This window comes from Ascaphus truei, chromosome 3 (genome assembly GCF_040206685.1).
Source record: "Ascaphus truei isolate aAscTru1 chromosome 3, aAscTru1.hap1, whole genome shotgun sequence".
NCBI classification, from domain to species: domain Eukaryota; kingdom Metazoa; phylum Chordata; class Amphibia; order Anura; family Ascaphidae; genus Ascaphus; species Ascaphus truei.
The window spans coordinates 63,131,678-63,149,034 of NC_134485.1; the positions used below are offsets into that span (position 1 = coordinate 63,131,678).

The 17,357-nt window shown below is 43.2% G+C and overlaps 1 protein-coding gene across 1 annotated transcript in view; it reads right to left on the bottom strand.

Annotated features, from left to right (window-relative positions):
• Window positions 1–4,434: 4,434 nt before the first annotated feature.
• Window positions 4,435–17,357, bottom strand: part of TRPV1 (transient receptor potential cation channel subfamily V member 1) — a 165,772-nt gene continuing 152,849 nt past the window's right edge. The window contains exon 15 of the mRNA XM_075594144.1: window positions 4,435–12,142. Within this exon, the coding sequence (XP_075450259.1) occupies window positions 11,991–12,142 (152 nt within the window). The 3' untranslated portion in view covers window positions 4,435–11,990. The remainder of the gene's footprint in view (window positions 12,143–17,357) is intronic.

Below are 17,357 nucleotides of genomic sequence, written 5' to 3' on the forward strand. Positions count from 1 at the left end.
GATGTGCAGAGGCGTCCGCGTACCAACTGATGCGGAAGTAGAGATCATTGCTAGAGGCAGGATTGATCGCGGCTCTGTATGCGGACAACAGACAGGATAACATTCTCCATGGATATCCCTGAAACGGACTGCACATCTCTGGCTGGTTTGCTACCCTGGAGTCTTTCTTCTAGTGGATGTCAGTTGTCTGTCTGGTGTGCCAGTGCTGATCTCCATCCAGTCCACAGCGGGGCGTCTGATGCAGGTTCTTGTAACTTTTTAATTTTATTAAATTGTTTTTCTGAGTTACGCTATGGAGCTGGCGCTTCTTTTCTTTTTCTCTATTTAGGTGGTCCTTTGTGAATTGGCTAAATCCCTTCAGAAGCTGCATTGGAGCTCTATAAGATCATCAGTACCTGTTCTGGACTTCCATGCACATCATTCACTGTTTATTCACCTTGGGGCTGGTTTGAACATTCAATTTATAATCTACTTACTGACGCTGACTGTCTTTGGTGAGTTTGTATCATTTAGTTATCACTTTCGACACATTAATATTTTATTACTGATTTAAATTTACATTATTTGGTAAATTATAATAGTATCACATTTCACATACTCACATTTATTATTAATGTACACTACTTTTTTCTTAATATATATATATATATGTCCGTCTAAGATGACGTCACCACGTCTTTACGCGTTTCGTCACATTGCGTAACTTCCTCAGGAAGTCTCCTTTCTCCTGAGGAAGTCACGCAATGTGACGAAACGCGTAGAAACGTGGTGACGTCATCTTAGACGGACGTGTGGGAGGAGGTCCTGAGTTCCCTGATACTCTCTTCAGCTGATCCGCCTTCACTTCCAGCAGTGTACTACACATGGAAGTTTTCTAAGCATTGGGGACGCTGAAACGCTGCAGCACTCGTGGCAGGAGTTGCAAACAGCCACATCAGGTGCACAGTATCATTGTCGGACCCCCCTCCCCCCCCACGCTCCTGTAGATGACGCCCCTTACAGATTCTCTCCAATGTTTGTTTTATTTTAGCATCCTGTTAGTGTATCTCCTAGGGACACTTTCCTTTAAATAAATTCACCCTATTTGTACACAGTTACGCGCTATGGAGCTTGCGCTTTTTTGTGTTTTGTTCTTCTAGGTTTATAGTGGGTGGCTGCACCACTTTTTCTGAAGCAGCAAGGAGCTCCTGGGATCATTGTGTTGTTGGGATGTTTCCCTCCTCTGAACCATCACTAAGTGGAGACATTTGGACTGTATCCTTTTTTGGACTTTACATTGTTATGTTTATTGCATTTTTTGGTTTTATTAACAATTAGATTATCATATTCACAATTTATGTTTATATTTTCATTTCACATTTATTCACGTCACTTAGTAGTGCTAATTTTTGTGTGTGTTTTTATATATATATATATATATATTTACACATACACATCATTCTACTATTGTAGTCATAGTTATTATCTAAGTATTAGATATTTATAGAGACAAAAGAGCTGACAATATATCTCCTAATTCTGTTGGCCTGTCTCCTAATTTCTGGTGCTGTGCTCAGTAGAACAGTGGAGTGTGAAAACAGCAAAGATAAAGCTGGTACTGTACCGAGATAGGTTGCTGGTGACTCAAGATCGGGATTAGTAGCATATTTTGGTTAGAACTGATAGGGCTGGACACATGGTACATGAGACATGTTACAATAACAGACCAATTATTCTGGAACAGGAAAAATCCAGTTTTTAGCATGTACCAGGAGTGCACTTTAGTAAATCACCGAAAATCTTGATGTTAGGGGGTGTGGTCACTCTAAATGAAAAATATGACTCAAATCACGTAGTAAGGAGTGGCGTATAAGTTTAATTGTTTTCATACATTTATTTCTTTGTAATGGATCTGTTATCTTACTAGTACCCTGTGCTTTTTAGTCCAGTAATAAAGCTTTCTATACCTGGCTAAAACATACTTGTTTTTTTTATTGTCTAACCTTTAGCTACACTGCAGTGGACTACTTTTACTAAACCCCTAGTGGAGTGGGTGTGTCAGCATCCAGATTAGCAATTGATTAATGATTGCCTATTAGTAATAATTAATCTCCAACAATCAGTAACTATTTATGGAATGTGGTGTTTTCACATATTAAAAGGAGAGGGATTACAACTGCAAGAGGATAACCGATATTAAGATCTCTTATGGTTTGTGAGCATTGGTAACCCAGTTACTGATGTTTACAGTGAGAAAAATGCTCTTGATTCCTACTATGTGTCACTAGATAGACACAAGCTTCTAGAACAGGCCTGTTTGTCATGCAGCCCGTTCAGCTCTCGGTCTGGCAAGAGAGAAAGGAATGGGGGAAGAGCTGGCAGAGAGAGAGGAGGGGAGCTGGAAGCTGCACGACTGAGAGGCTGCAGCTTCAATCCTCCTCCTGTTAATCTCGCCCCCTTATCTCCTACCACCCACATGCCCCCTAACCCCTCCTCCTCATTCCCCTTAACTCCCACCTCCCCAAGGCTCTTAAACCAACCACCCCATTAAATCCCTCCTCTCCAATGCTCCTTTACACCCTTCTCCCCTTAACCCTTCTTCCTCCAAACCTCTTAACCCTCCCCCGCATTAACCCCCTCCTCCATCATGCCCCTTGACCTCGTCCTCCCCAAGCTTCCTAACCTCCTCCACGCCTCTTAACCCCATCCTTCCCATGGATTTTAACCCCCACCACCCCTGCCCATTAACCCTCAGCTCCCACATGCCCCTTAAATGTGTGCAGGAGAGGGGGACTAATGATGTGCATAGGGAAGAAGAAAAAAAAGGGACTGTAGTGAGGTTGTAATTTATTTATTGTAAAATAATTTGAATTTAAAAATGTTTCATTTCGTAAAATTAAAATATACTAAAATGTATTTGTTTTTTTTCTTTACATTTATGCTGAATGAAATGCATTTTTATAAGAAGTATTTCACAATAAATGACCGGGAACAGTTTTTAATGACATATTTTTAGGATTTTCTATTGGGTATTTATTGCAATAAATATAATTATCGCGATAAATGACTCAATATTGTTACCGTGGTAAATGTAAACATTTTACTGATGGTTAGATTTAGTCAGGGTAAAAATGCCACCTACTCAGTTAGGCCGTAGGCTACTTTCTTTTCTCCGTCCTGAGTCTTGCAGTCAGATTTAAGAATTGTCCTCCAACGAGTTTGACGGATCTGCTCTAGAAGCCAAATCCTCGTCCCTGTAGATTATGTTGGTAAACTAAAATATGGCATGCCATTGAAATGGAAAAGTGGATACATGTAACTAGGGATTCATCCTCAAGGTCTGATACCATAAGGACACACTGGATAGATAACGAGCCAATGAACGGGCACATCAAATTATGTTGTGAACAAAAAAATAAGGATGGAAGCACACGAGTACTGATGCAACAAGTTGCTGAGTTTTGCTGCATAATATGAGCAGAGGGATGTAGGGAGCGATAGGCTAGTTTGCACCCAGATTGGTTCTTTATACTCCATTTGTCATTGGGAGCGCCCCTGTATATTTTTATTCAAATTATGTTACGTTTTCACCACCTTACTGTCTTATCTCTTATTAACATGTATTTCCCAGTTTTGTTTCTTTTTTTTTTTTTAAGAACATAATATAAGGAATTCTTGAAAAAGAACAATACATAAATATTTTTCATTCCACCTTCCAAATCACACTTAAAGTGGTGCCTAGCACTATTCTCAGTGATTATACACTTAAAAATTAATATGTGCAATAAAATTGAATTGTGACTTGTGATAATGATGTTTCTTAAACAGTGTGAACATGTACAGATGCAGCAGACGTTATTTGAACAAATCACGGCGCCGTTTTCGTGTGCGTTGCTGTATTCCACGCGCATTAACGCGGCCAATCGCCCCAGGCACACGTGTTTATCGCGGTTGCTTTGTTTGAATTTCATGGATTCTGTTTCTTTGTGTGCAATGAAATGAATTGTAATGTGTACAGTACTGTGCTACTGTGCTTCTGTCTCAATTTAAGGTGATTAAAAGCCATAACACTAAAATGCCATTTTCTGCACACGCCTGCACTCGCGTCTTAAGGCGGTACGGTTGGAAGAAATCCCGCGCCATGACGTGTGTATTCCGAGGTATACACCGCATGAAGTGTTCGAATAACGGCCGCTGCATCTGTAATAATAAATACATTTGTGTAATTCATAGTCCATTAGCTGCCGATAAAGTCCACTGATTTTCTTGGAAATCATATATTGTTATGTCCAGAAAAAGACTTTTGGACATCAGATACTGTTATGTCCCGAAAAAGATTTTCGGGACATTCCACTTTCCAAAGCTATCTTTCCAGGTGACTGTATCCTCTAAACTGGAAAAAGAAAAATAAGCAGACATTTTATTTGTACAGAATTACAATTATTAATAAGCCATCACATGTTAGAACTGAACTGTTTTATATGGAAGAACATAGATGCCAATCAAATAAGTAATTTAGTGCTAAAATGCAATAGATATGCAAAGTCCCCAACCCTTTCTTTGTAACTTCTCCATGATCATGGCCATCCTGAAGTTCGGCCCAATTTCTGTACCTAGCCACCGGGGCCTCCGTGTGCCACAGGACCCAAGCTGCTCGGCCCATCCTAACTGCCGTTACCCCCTCCCCAGCTAGGTCCAACCGATTTAAGGAAGTTTAGGGCCCCACGAAGTCAGGCTCATCTTTCATGTCCGTTCTGTGTGCCGTGAGGCCCGATCTGCCCACTGCGGGGCCTGCTATATCCGCCTCCAGCTAGGTAACAATCAGCACCATCTCCCCCTGCACAGCTGCCCGGGACACAGGTCCAACACTTTGTCCTGAACCCCGGAAAAATTGTGAATTGATTAATCAATAGACAAGGAAAATGTAACTTCCTCTGCGAGAAAATGGCAGCCTTTTTAAGTAGTATATTTATTTATTGTATTTATTTATAAAATGTTTTACCAGGAAGTAATACATTGAGAGTTACCTCTCGTTTTCAAGTAAGTCCTGGGCACAGAGTTAAGATTGCCAAAAATAAAATTCAAGAAGATATCTCTGGAGAACACAGCAGAAAAAGGATTACATTTACCACAGGGATATAGTAACATAAAATAGATAGTGTTTGCTTTATTCACTAGTGCACTAAGGATTGCAACTTTAAGGAAGCAGCTATATTGTAAGTACCACAACAAAGTCAAAAGTTTTTTTGGCTACAATAGTAATCAAAACAGCCAATTCATGGTCTGTTAACAAACCTTCAAATGTTATATGGACTGATTTTTAATATGTGGAAGTGTCATTAAAGCAGCAAAACATGTGAAATCTTATATGTTTAAAAAAAAAATCAGTTCTGCAGTATCAGATAATATTGACTGTTTTCTTTTTTTCACCTCTTTTGCCATTTTTTATGAGTTTCAAAGCATCCTTTGATTTTTATTTCAGGTTTTAACTCACCTCCCATGCAGTGCATGGTCATTGTAACACTGTCCTGTTTGTGATCATTTGATGCCAATGTTCCCAGCAGTTTGAGATGTAAACTATAATGATAGCTGTTACCTCAGTAATATAAGAATACACAGTATCTGCTGAGTTACATTGACTCAAAGATTGAGTGAAACTGAAAAGCGGCCATTATGTTAGACACACACTCAGGATTTTTACAGATTTATAACAGGAACACCAAATGATTGCGTGCTTAGGTAAGAATGTAGAAGTATATATTGTCACATTCTTTACATATAAAAATAAGAAAACAAGAGAAAGAAAGGCAGTGGAATGTACTATTGCTGCTTTAACAAGTAGTGGTACAGAACGACTCCTGTGGTAATTTTTGTTTAACTAAAAGGCAAACCTCAATTTAAAGCTGCAGTTCAGTCAATATCCTGCATGTGTGTTTTTTTTTAAATAAATCAGTTCTGTAGTAAGAAAAAATACTTTTAGCATTTTCTGTTTTAAAAACAACAACATTGAAAGACCAATGTTCTTGTATTCTATTTTAACAAGCATTTGCTAAGGCACAACCCCTTCATGTCCTGTCACAAGCCCTGGCACACCCCTTTGTCAGCCCTGTCCTCCCTCTAGCACATGTCAGTGCAGGAGTGCTCATGAATATTCATGAGCTTCCACTGACTGACAGATGCAGATGAAAAACATATGCCATATCTAAAGATGTCGCCAAATTTCGCCGATCAATACATGGAGAATGAATTGACCTGCAGCTATACAGTTCTTTAGGTAATTAGAGATTGCCCACATAAAACTATTGAATTAAAAAAATTAAAAAAAAAAAAAGACTGAACTGCAGCTTTAAAAAGGGGTTTTGTTATATTTATCTTAAAATAATTGGAAGGTATTAGGTTTTTAAAAAAAAATATTTTTAAAGCAAGCCCATGGTAATTTATATATATAAAAAAAAGTGCAAATAAAAGAGCAAAAGTGTAACTGTGTACCCCATTATCAGGGCTGCTGACAGGAGGGGAGAGCTAGGACAAGTGTCCTGGGTCTGATGGCCAGAGGCCAGGCCTGACTTCTGTGTGGGAGAGCCAGGGCACCAGAGGCCTGAGACCACTAAGTGTGTGTGTTTGTAGTTAGTGTGTGGGGGGGGGGGGGGGGGGGGCTGTGTGTGTGTGAGTGCGTAGAATTGTATTTTGTTTAAGGGGTCTTGTATTGTTTAAGTGTGGAGGAGGATATTGTATTGTAACTACCCTCCTACAAGTTTGCAATAAGATCCAGTGTGGAATGGAACTGGGACAACTCACTGGTGCAATATTCCTAGATTTTGCAAGGGCTTTTGAAACAAACTCCAGTGCTCTGGATTTGGGAAACATGCTTTAAACTGGTTTCATTCCTACCTATCAGGTAGATCGCAACATGTGTCTATCTCGGGCACCAACTCCAACCCTTTGGATATCACCTGCGGTGTCCAGCAAGGCTCTGTTATGGGGCACCTACTCTTCTCAGTGTTCATCAATGATCTAAGACAATGGTCTTTCTCCCTCCTAAGGCCGTGTCCATAGATGGACAGGCCGTGCTGAGGCGTGTGGACGCTCCGCGCTGAGCCCCTGCATCCTCAATGAGGATGCCTTGAGAGGGGGCTCACGCGAGCGTCCGCAGGCGTGCTCAGGAGTTGGAGGTTTCAGATGAGCGCCAAGCTGTTTTTCAGCGCGCTGTCGGCCTAAACCCTCCAATCGCAGCACACCAGCGTCAACGTCACGGCGCCGTGACGTCGGCGTCGTGACATTGACGTCAGTGCGTCGCGGGCGATTGGCCCAGCGACGCACTGACCCCACCTCCAACCACCTCCCCCCGGCTACCTTCGCACACGCTGGCTCGCCTGCCAGTCCGTGCAATCGCGCTAACTGATGCAGGCGAGCCTCAGCGTTAGCGCGCCTCTGCTCTCCCCAAACATCTATGGCCCGGGCCTAATAGAGGTAAATGAGAATTTGAATCCTAATAGAGGTATATTAGTATTTTATCTGCTAGTGTTAGGCCTTGCGAACAGGTGTCTGCCTTGTCGTGGCTCGCAAGCTTACAACGCTTTGGCCAAAAGGTTAAACTAAATGACCCTATTTCAAGAGAATATATAAGTATTTTACTGTGTATTTCTGTCATGTTGGATGTAGCTTTGGGCTTCTCTGTCGCCTGTTTCATCAATGATCTACCTACAGCTTATAAGGGAGCCTCAATACACATGTACTGTATGCAGATGACACAATCTTCTATGCACACAGCTCTACCCTCTCTGACCTTGAACTTCAATCTGATTTTTTGAGACTTGAAAATTGGATTTTCCAAAACAAACTGTTTTTAAACACTGGCAAGACTATAACAGTGGTATTTGGGACTGAGGCCACATTTCTAAAGCTACCAATGATTGAGCTTCAGATCAGAACCAACTCTAATACTATATTAGCCCCTGTTACTAGTTTTAAGTATCTGGGCATATTGTTTGACTCCCATTTAACATTTGGTTTGCGCATTGATACCCTGACATTCAAAACCTATGCCAAACTAGGTGTACTTTATAGGAACAAATCCTCCCTAAGGCCTCGGGCATTGTCAGCGCCCCGTGCTGAGCCGTGCTGCTGCTCGGCAGTGAGCCCCTGCAGCCGCAATGAGAGCGGCTTTAGCAGGGGCTCGCGCACGCTTCCGCACGCTTGCGGAAGCGTGTCTTAACAAATGTTACGTTTCTGAGCTCGCCGGAGCGCAGAGCCGGTCACGTGAGCGGTACGCCCAATGAGGGCGTACCAGCTCCGTGACGTCACAGCCCCCCCCCGACACGCACCCGGACAGCGCGCGGTCTAAGGCCAGGGAAAACACCCGCTTTCCCTCAGCCTCTGCGCGCCTCTGCACGGCTGAAGTCTGTATGGACTTTTTTTGTGTCTGATGAGTTTTTCTCATAAGTTCATATGTCCTATGATAAATATTTTTTAAAATGTACTTATTTTTATATTTATTGTTCAGTAATTTTTAATAAATTGTTCTTTGTATTTTATTAGCCTTTTTGGACCACAGAGTTATGTGCCGTTTTTCGGCAACCTGTGTGTTAATTTTATATGTCAAATTGTCAAATTGTATATGTCAATAATTGACGTTTTTTAATTGATTTAAATTATCCATGCTATAAATTGGTATACACACACAAGGGTCTTTAATTCTCTCCTGAGGAAGCTGTCAATGAACAGCGAAACGCGTTGAGCTATTTTCACCAGTCTGCTGCAGCTGCCCCCTGAGTGAAGACGTCTGAGGTGTTGCTGAGCCCCTGCTGATCTGCTGGTATCTGCCTTCCCCGCTCCCAACCGGATGTCGTCACCCGTTTACCGGAAGTGACATCAGACGCCATCCACCGGCGACGAGGTGGGAGCCTAAGGAAGATAGTACAGCAAGCCTTTCCATACGGGACCAGCCCCTCTACTGTCTCACGATACCTTTATGTGTACATACTCTATGTACTTATTGAACACCACATTCTCTTTGGATCTGAGTCCACACCATCTGTACGATCTCTGTTTGGAGTCACTACTCATCCTGAATCCCCAATCCTGCTGAAGACCCAGCCTCTTATATATACTGACAGAGTCAGACCATTGCCTTTGATTATTCCACTTGTTGTAAGTAGGAATTCTATAGAGCCAAGAGTACATCATTGCCCATGCTGTGTTAATATACTGCACCATTATAGTGTATATCTTTTTATTTTTGGTGTGTTCCCGAGATTACCGCTCCCTTCCCACCCCGGACCAAGACTGGACTCAGCCTAAGTCTGATGGTTAGAAAGTGCATTGCACAACAGATGCTAATGCAGATCATTGACTATGAGGACATAGTATATGGCTCGGCACCCCTAACCCACCTTAGCAAACTAGACACCCTCTACAATTCAATATGCTGCTTTGTCCTCCAATGTAACTACAACACACATCACTGCAAAATGCTCAAAGAACTAGATTGGTCATCACTTGCGTCTAAGTGCAAAGTTCATCTCTCCTGTCTTGCCTTCAAATACTTTCTGGGCAAGCTACCCAGCTACCTGAACAAGCTCCTCACCCCTACCACATGCAGCACTTATCATCTGAGATCAGACTCCAAATAATTGTTCGCGGTCCCAAGGTTCAACAAAGTATCCGGCCGTTCCTCCTTCTCTTACCGTGCACCCCAAAACTGTAACAATCTACCGGAGACTCTCACAGCCACCACCAGTTTAAGTTCTTTCAAAATGAATTCATTCTGGACCGGATGGAGCATACCGCATGGAGTATCAAGATGCTGACCATCATGTGATTAGTGGGGGGTAGTTGGTGTTTTAAGTGTTTTCACCTGGGTTTTTGACTATTTATACTGGACATTTTTGTAGTCTCTGCAAGCCAGTCACTTGATAAAGTCCCCTAGGAGGGAGGAAACATTGTGTTTTTTGTGCTGAATACATTTTTCTAAAGAAATCCGAAGTTGCCCTGGATCAGTCTACTTTCCTCAATACTGGATTGTTCAGGCAGATATCCCTGAACCAGGAGCACCGGTCTTTGCAAGTATTTTGATTTATTTATTTATTGTGGTGTGCACTTGTTATATTACTTCCTATTAAAACATTTTATAAATAAATAAGTATTGTGTTGGGCGGGGATATTGTATTTATTTTGTGTGTTGGGGGGGGATATTGTATTTATTTTATGTGGGGAGGGGATGTTGTATATTTTGTGTGGGGAGGGGATGTTGTATATTTTGTGTCGGGCGGGGGTTTCGCATTTATTTTGTGTGGGGAGAGGGGTATTATATGTATTTTGTGTTGGGGGGTATTATATGTATTTTGTGTGGGCGGGGATATTGTATTTATTTTGTGTGGGGAGGGGATATTGTATTTATTTTGTGTGGAGAGGGGGTGTTGTATATTTTGTGTCGGGCGGGGGTATTGTGTTTATTTTGTGGAGGGAGGTGGGTATTGTATTTATTTTGTGTGGGGAGGGGATATTGTATTTATTGTGTGTGGAGAGGGGATATTGTATTTATTTTGTGTGGGCAGGGGATATTGTACTGTATTTATTTTGTGTGGGGGAGTATTATATTTATTTTGTGTCAGGAGGGTATGTTGTATTTATTTTGTGCGGGGAGGGGATATTGTATTTATTTTGTGTGGGCAGGGGATATTGTACTGTATTTATTTTGTGTGGGGGAGTATTATATTTATTTTGTGTCAGGAGGGGATATTGTATTTATTTTGTGTGGGCAGGGGATATTGTATTTATTTTGTGTGGGCAGGGGATATTGTATTTATTTTGTGTGGGCAGGGAATATTGTATTTATTTTGTGTGGGCAGGGGATATTGTACTGTATTTATTTTGTGTGGGGGAGTATTATATTTATTTTGTGTCAGGAGGGGATATTGTATTTATTTTGTGTGGGCAGGGGATATTGTATTTATTTTGTGTGGGCAGGGAATATTGTATTTATTTTGTGTGGGCAGGGGATATTGTATTTATTTTGTGTGGGTAGGGAATATTGTATTTATTTTGTGTGGGCAGAGAATATTGTATTTATTTTGTGTTGGGGCGATATTGTATTTATTTTGTGTCAGGAGGGGATATTGTATTTATTTTGTGTGGGCAGGGGATATTGTATTTATTTTGTGTGGGCAGGGGATATTGTATTTATTTTGTGTGGGCAGGGAATATTGTATTTATTTTGTGTGGGCAGGGGATATTGTACTGTATTTATTTTGTGTGGGGGAGTACTATATTTATTTTGTGTCAGGAGGGGATATTGTATTTATTTTGTGTGGGCAGGGGATATTGTATTTATTTTGTGTGGGCAGGGGATATTGTATTTATTTTGTGTGGGCAGGGAATATTGTATTTATTTTGTGTGGGCAGGGGATATTGTATTTATTTTGTGTGGGTAGGGAATATTGTATTTATTTTGTGTGGGCAGGGAATATTGTATTTATTTTGTGTTGGGGCGATATTGTATTTATTTTGTGTCAGGAGGGGATATTGTATTTATTTTGTGTGGGCAGGGGATATTGTATTTATTTTGTGTTGGGGCGATATTGTATTTATTTAGTGTGGTCAGGGGATATTGTATTTATTTGTGTGGGGAGGGTGGCATTGTATTTTGTGTGGGGGAGTGAGAGTGGTGGGGTGGAGAGTGAATGAGGAAGAGAGGGGGGAAGAGTGAGGGGAAAACATGAGAGGGGGGAATAAAAGAGGTGGCATGGAGAAGGGGAGAAACTCTAGTCCTGGGCCCCGAAAATCTGTTGGCGGCCCTGCCCATTATATACACGTACATGCCCTCCCATCATACTTCAATCTCTGTTTATAATGCTGTATTACACTAAAGATATGCATTCGTATCTTGCGGTGTCCTCTTATAAAGGATTAGCTGCACAGTGATTGGAAGTGCAGGCTAACCATAAACCAAAGTAAGGAAACACACTATATCATATAATACTAAAAGACGCAGTAATCCGAATACAACAGCTCTACAGTGCCTTGTCTGTCTGATCTGTGCTTTTCTCCTGCTCAATTGTACTTTCAGATATTGATTGCAGCTGCGAAAGCACTTCCTCTGGCAGTTTTTGTCCTTCAGTTTTGAAGTCTCTTAGATGAGGGACCAAAGTCTTCCATCTCCTTCCTGGAATATAAGGGAAGGACTTGTAACTATATTTGCACCTCCACAAATGAGAACTTTGGTATTACAGTAAGTGATACATTTTTTAATTTGAACTAAGAATTTATATTATCGGACGAGCTTTCGCGGGTTCTCTCTTCATCACGTCATGCAATGCTGATTGACAAACATTTCTCTAAGTTCCACACAAATGGAAAAAAACCACAGAGATAAACAGTGTAGCCATGCCTGGCTTGGCTACTAATCTACACTGCCTGACATGTAAATCCTGGTACAGTGCAGGCAGTGTTAAGCCCAATCCAGGGTTTTCCCCACCAGCTAGCAGCTCCCTTGAGTGACAAGGGGGGAGGCGGGCTAAGGCCTGTGTTCTGCCCCATAAGGGGCTCAGACCGTGGACCCTCCCCCTCGGTACTTAAGGGGCTGCACACCTAAATTGTTTCTGTTGTGTCTCTCCCCTGAGAGAGACTGGTCTCACAAGAGAGGTGTGCAGGGCTCTGGCACCTACTATCCCCTCCCCTTGGGGAGGGGGAGTGAGAACCTTACCCTCTTCTCCACTAGGGAGTAGAGGAAGAGTTAGGACCGCCCTTGGTGCCCATGGCTGGGGGTGTGAGTCCAATGACCATCCGGAGGCTGGAGACCAGTGTTAGAGAGTAAGCTGTGTATCCAGTGTATGCTGTATGCTGCAGAGAATAAAGTGTTCTGGTTTATGACAATATACTTCTGCCTGGGCTTGCAGTCTGTCTGGGGGAGGAAGAGAGAGAGTTCTTCCGCAGGGACTGCTTCCAGAACTACTGGAACCTGCGGTAGATGGAGGCGCTGACACCAATGTGAGAAAGAACCAGCTGTCACCCCTAAAGGCTGTCCTGTTTCCACAACAACATCGGCGGTATCTCAGATCTACTGTGAGCCAACAGGTACTTAGCACCACTGTACACACCTGATAGCCGGGGAAATCTCCCAGAGGGTGGGGGAAACACTGCTACACCATCTAAGAATGGAGGAGGTTGGACCTGAGGAACTGGCAGATGAGAAAAACAAGATAACAATATAATAAAAGATGAGGTAGAGATGTGGCCAGATGTACCTTCCCCTGAGCCACAGCGGCTTCAGAGAAGGTAAGAGCTATCTGGCCACGTCTGGAGAGTCAGAAGAAATAACACAGGGGCAGAAAAAAAGGTAAATAAACAGACAGGGCTGTAATGGATGCAAGGGACAGAGACGGTGCATGGAAAACCAAGCATGTTTTTGCATCATTTGGTTTGTCAGCTGGAAGAGTTTGATAGAGTTTATCAAATAGAAATACCACTTGTGAGCACATTGACATATCTCAGACAGGTCTGCAACCCTACCTTTCCCCATTATCTGTTAGCATACAGTGCTGCCACTGTAGCCAGGGACTCTGGGTAAGGACATTCAAATGAGCACACAGTGTCACCTTTTGCTTCTTGTCCATTTTAACATGGACCCTTATAAGCTTATGCCTGCTGTAAATAAATAGAGTTTAGAAGACGGGTATGCTTATAGGTTATAGGTAAGCTTTTAGTGTAAAGGAATAGTGATTGAATGCAATGTATTGCTTACCCTTTCAGAGCTGAAAGAGACAAAAATACTGAGCAACACTGAGCAATGCTAAGCCGGGTAGGGCCCATTTAATTTGAATGGGATGCAAGTTGCTTTATGATTTTTAGGCTGCTGCCCCGCTGGCGCTGAGCGTGCGGTGCTTGCTGCTTTTAGTTACATAAATGTATATGGGCAAGTCCCCGCTCATGCGGTGTGCGAGCGCTCGTGCACGCACGCTCACTCAAGCTTGCGAAATAGCAAGGACACCCGGTGCTCATGCTTGGAGAGCTGGTGACGTCACCACTCTCAAGCATGAGCGCGGTCAGCGCTAGCGGGGCCGCAGCCTTATCATGGTGCCTTGCAGCGCTTAGAAAACATGAGCTGAATGCTTTGGAGTATTCTGAGTATTCTGAGAAGCTACTGATTGCCAATTTCACCACTCTAAAAGAAGTTGTGCTTTCTTTCTAGCACATGCTTTTGCTTTGTTTCTAGAGTTTTACTGACTAGAGATATGCAAACTGGTCACATTTAAGTTGGCAAAATATAGCCTTTTGTCCTATTTTTCTAAATCTCACACAAATTAAGAATTTCTGGGGTCACAGACAGATTTCCCGGGGCCCAGGACTAGAGTTTTGACCGGGGGACCCCCGCCATGTTGGTGGCCTTGTAAGCCCCCCCCTTTCACACCTCATGCGCGCTCTCGACCCCTCCCCCTCTCACACCTCCTTGCAGGCCCCTTCCTCTATCCCCTCTCCCATGTATTTATCTTCCCCCTGTGTCTCTCACTCTTACCCCCTCTCTTCTTCACTCACTCCCCCACATCCCTCTTCCACCCCCTCTCTCATCTCACACTCTCCCCCCTCTGCTATCACTCAATTATGCCCCCCCTCACACTCATTCCCCCCTCCACACACACACACACTTCCCCCGATACCCATACAATACCCCCCTCCCACACAAAATACAATACTACCCCCCAACCAAAATACAATACCCATCCCCAAAATACAAAACAATACCCCCCTCCCCCCCCACACACAAAATACAATACCACATAAACACACACACAATACAAAATACAACACACACCTACCTTTGTGGTAGTTTGAGGCCTCTGGTGCCCTGACTCTCCCCTGCTGCTGCTAGGCCTCTCTCCTAGGCCTCCTTCTCTGCTAGGCCTTGCCTCTCTCCCACCGGTGCACGCCGGAAGCTAGGCCTAACCAGAAGTCAAGCTCAGCTTCTGGCGGGAGAAAGGCCCGGCAAGGCAGAGGGGGACCGCAGCAGCTGGGGAGAGCAGCCGCCGGGCCCGGTACACTTATGCCGACTGTCCCCCCCTGTTGGTGGCCCTGACCTGTATATTGGTCATGTGATTTTGCACATTTGACCCTGCACACCTTTAACAGAACGTTTGCCATTGTTTTACAATTTTTGCGAGGCATAAAAACTGAATGTTGTACCAAATTGTTTAACTTTTGCGAACATTTGGTACATTTCTAGTCCTAACTAAACTGTAGCGGGAGGCTTATTTGTTCAGTATGAATATCTGAAGAAATTGAATTGGCTAAATTACTCAAATTTAATTCTAAGTAATCAGAAATTTAGCTTATGAGATAAATACGAATACTAACACTGAAGTATTTAACTATGTGTTTTGTCACATTGGATGAAGCATTGGGTATTTTTGTCTTTTATTGTGTACATTTGGGCATGCTCAGCACTCCTTTTGACAACCACAAAAAAAAATATATATATACAGTATACAGTAGCGGCCGGGCTGACTCTAATGCGGCTGCCCCCGCAGTTTACAAATAGCGCGGGCTGTTTTCGGCCGAAACCCGGACGGTTTTCACGCGCCTTGGGAGCTTTCAATAGTAAGCGCCATTAGCGCTTATCTATTGAAGCGGCCGCCGCGCGGGAAACTCCGTTTTTAAACGGAGAACAGACCCGTGGCTAGCCCGCTATGCTCCCAGCAAGCTTTAGAATGGGCTTAGCCGGGACAGTATATATATATATATATATATATATACAGTATATGTGGTGGGTTCTGCTGTTAGAGCTTGCTAGAATTGTGTGTTTATTAATTTTCAACTGGTATCAGTTGCTTGGAGGTTCGTGGCCCCTTCTCCCAGGGTTTAAGCTCACCCCACCCCACTTTTTAAGTAGCAGGTTTTTCCATGTACCTGTGCAGGACAGGTCCCCTGAGGCCACTCTCCCTCCACTGCAGAGGTAAATGCGAATTCTCACTGGTAGTGTTAGGACCTGCATACTGGTCATGCCGTGAAGTGGCTGCAGGCGTATAACGCTTTGGCCAAAGGGTTTACCTAAATGACCCTTACTCAGGAGATACTAACATTTAAGTATTTAACTATGTATTTTGTCACATTGGATGTAGCATTGGGTATCTTTGTCTTTTGTTGTATACATTTGGCAACGCTTAACACACACACATATATATGCACACACATATACAACAGAAATAGCCGTGTTAGTCCAGTTGCGATACTGCAGAATTAATGAGTTCTTCAGTATTAGGTGATACCTTTTTTATTTGGACTAACAATTTATGTCATAGGACAAGCTTTGTCACCCTTCCATGGCTTCAAACACTTTTTTACCCCACCTTATCTACAGTACATCTCTGCTGTTTTTTTTGTTTTGCTCTCCCTGTGTCTATGAGGTAAATATAATAGACCTCTTTTACAGGGTAAGCAAAATATATTTAAATTACTTGTTACCATGTCCCCCCCCCCCCCAATCGCAGATGTGGTCTAGTACTGGGAAAGCTATGCTGGTTACTTGGAGTGGTGTGGTGCATACTTGCTGATAAACAGTAGCCCTGAGTCTCCCGCATAATGTTAGGGGATGTCAGGACAGGCTTCTGGGGTATAATCTGACTCGTACTCACGGTGACTGCGCCTCCATCTCTTGCAGTCCCCAGGATAAGGGGAGAAATCCCTGCTTGAGAGTCTCTTTCTTCTTCTTCCTGATAGATTTCAGTCTCAGGCAAGAAGTATATTAAACAGGAACACTTTTTTCTTTATGCACACGGCACAGCAGTCAATCAGCAGCATATAGGGCCTGCTCCCGTAGGATGTCCCTGGACCTACATTCCCAGCCAGTGGGCACCAGGAGCAGTCCTAGCTCTTCCCTTACTCCCTAATAGAGTAAGGGGAACAGTCTCCTACTGCTCACCTAAGGGAGGGCACACAGTAGGCAGAGCCCTGTACACTGATCAAGGGTAGACTTTGCCTCTCTCAAGGTAGAGGCAGACTCACTAGATTGAGGAAGTGCAACCCTTTAAGTACAAATCCAGCAGGAACCAGCCCCTTGCCCCTGATTGGACACCAGGCCTGGCTACACTACCTTCTCTGTGACTGAGCTGCAGGGGTGTGGGGAAAACCCATGATTACTCCTGGCAAACCTGCCCTTACCAGGGATTACTGCCAGGAAGAGGACAGACTGATAGCCCAAAACCAGCCAGGGCTACATACTATTAACTCTTTGAGTGCTGGAGGGACAATGGTACCCGGGTGTCACGGCCCCACCCCCGGGGCTCGTGATCACTCGGTCACTGATGACAGAATGGAAGAGGAGGAGTTCTCTTCTGTTCCACTTCCGGATATATTGCGTTCTGTGCTCTTTACAAATACAACCAGTA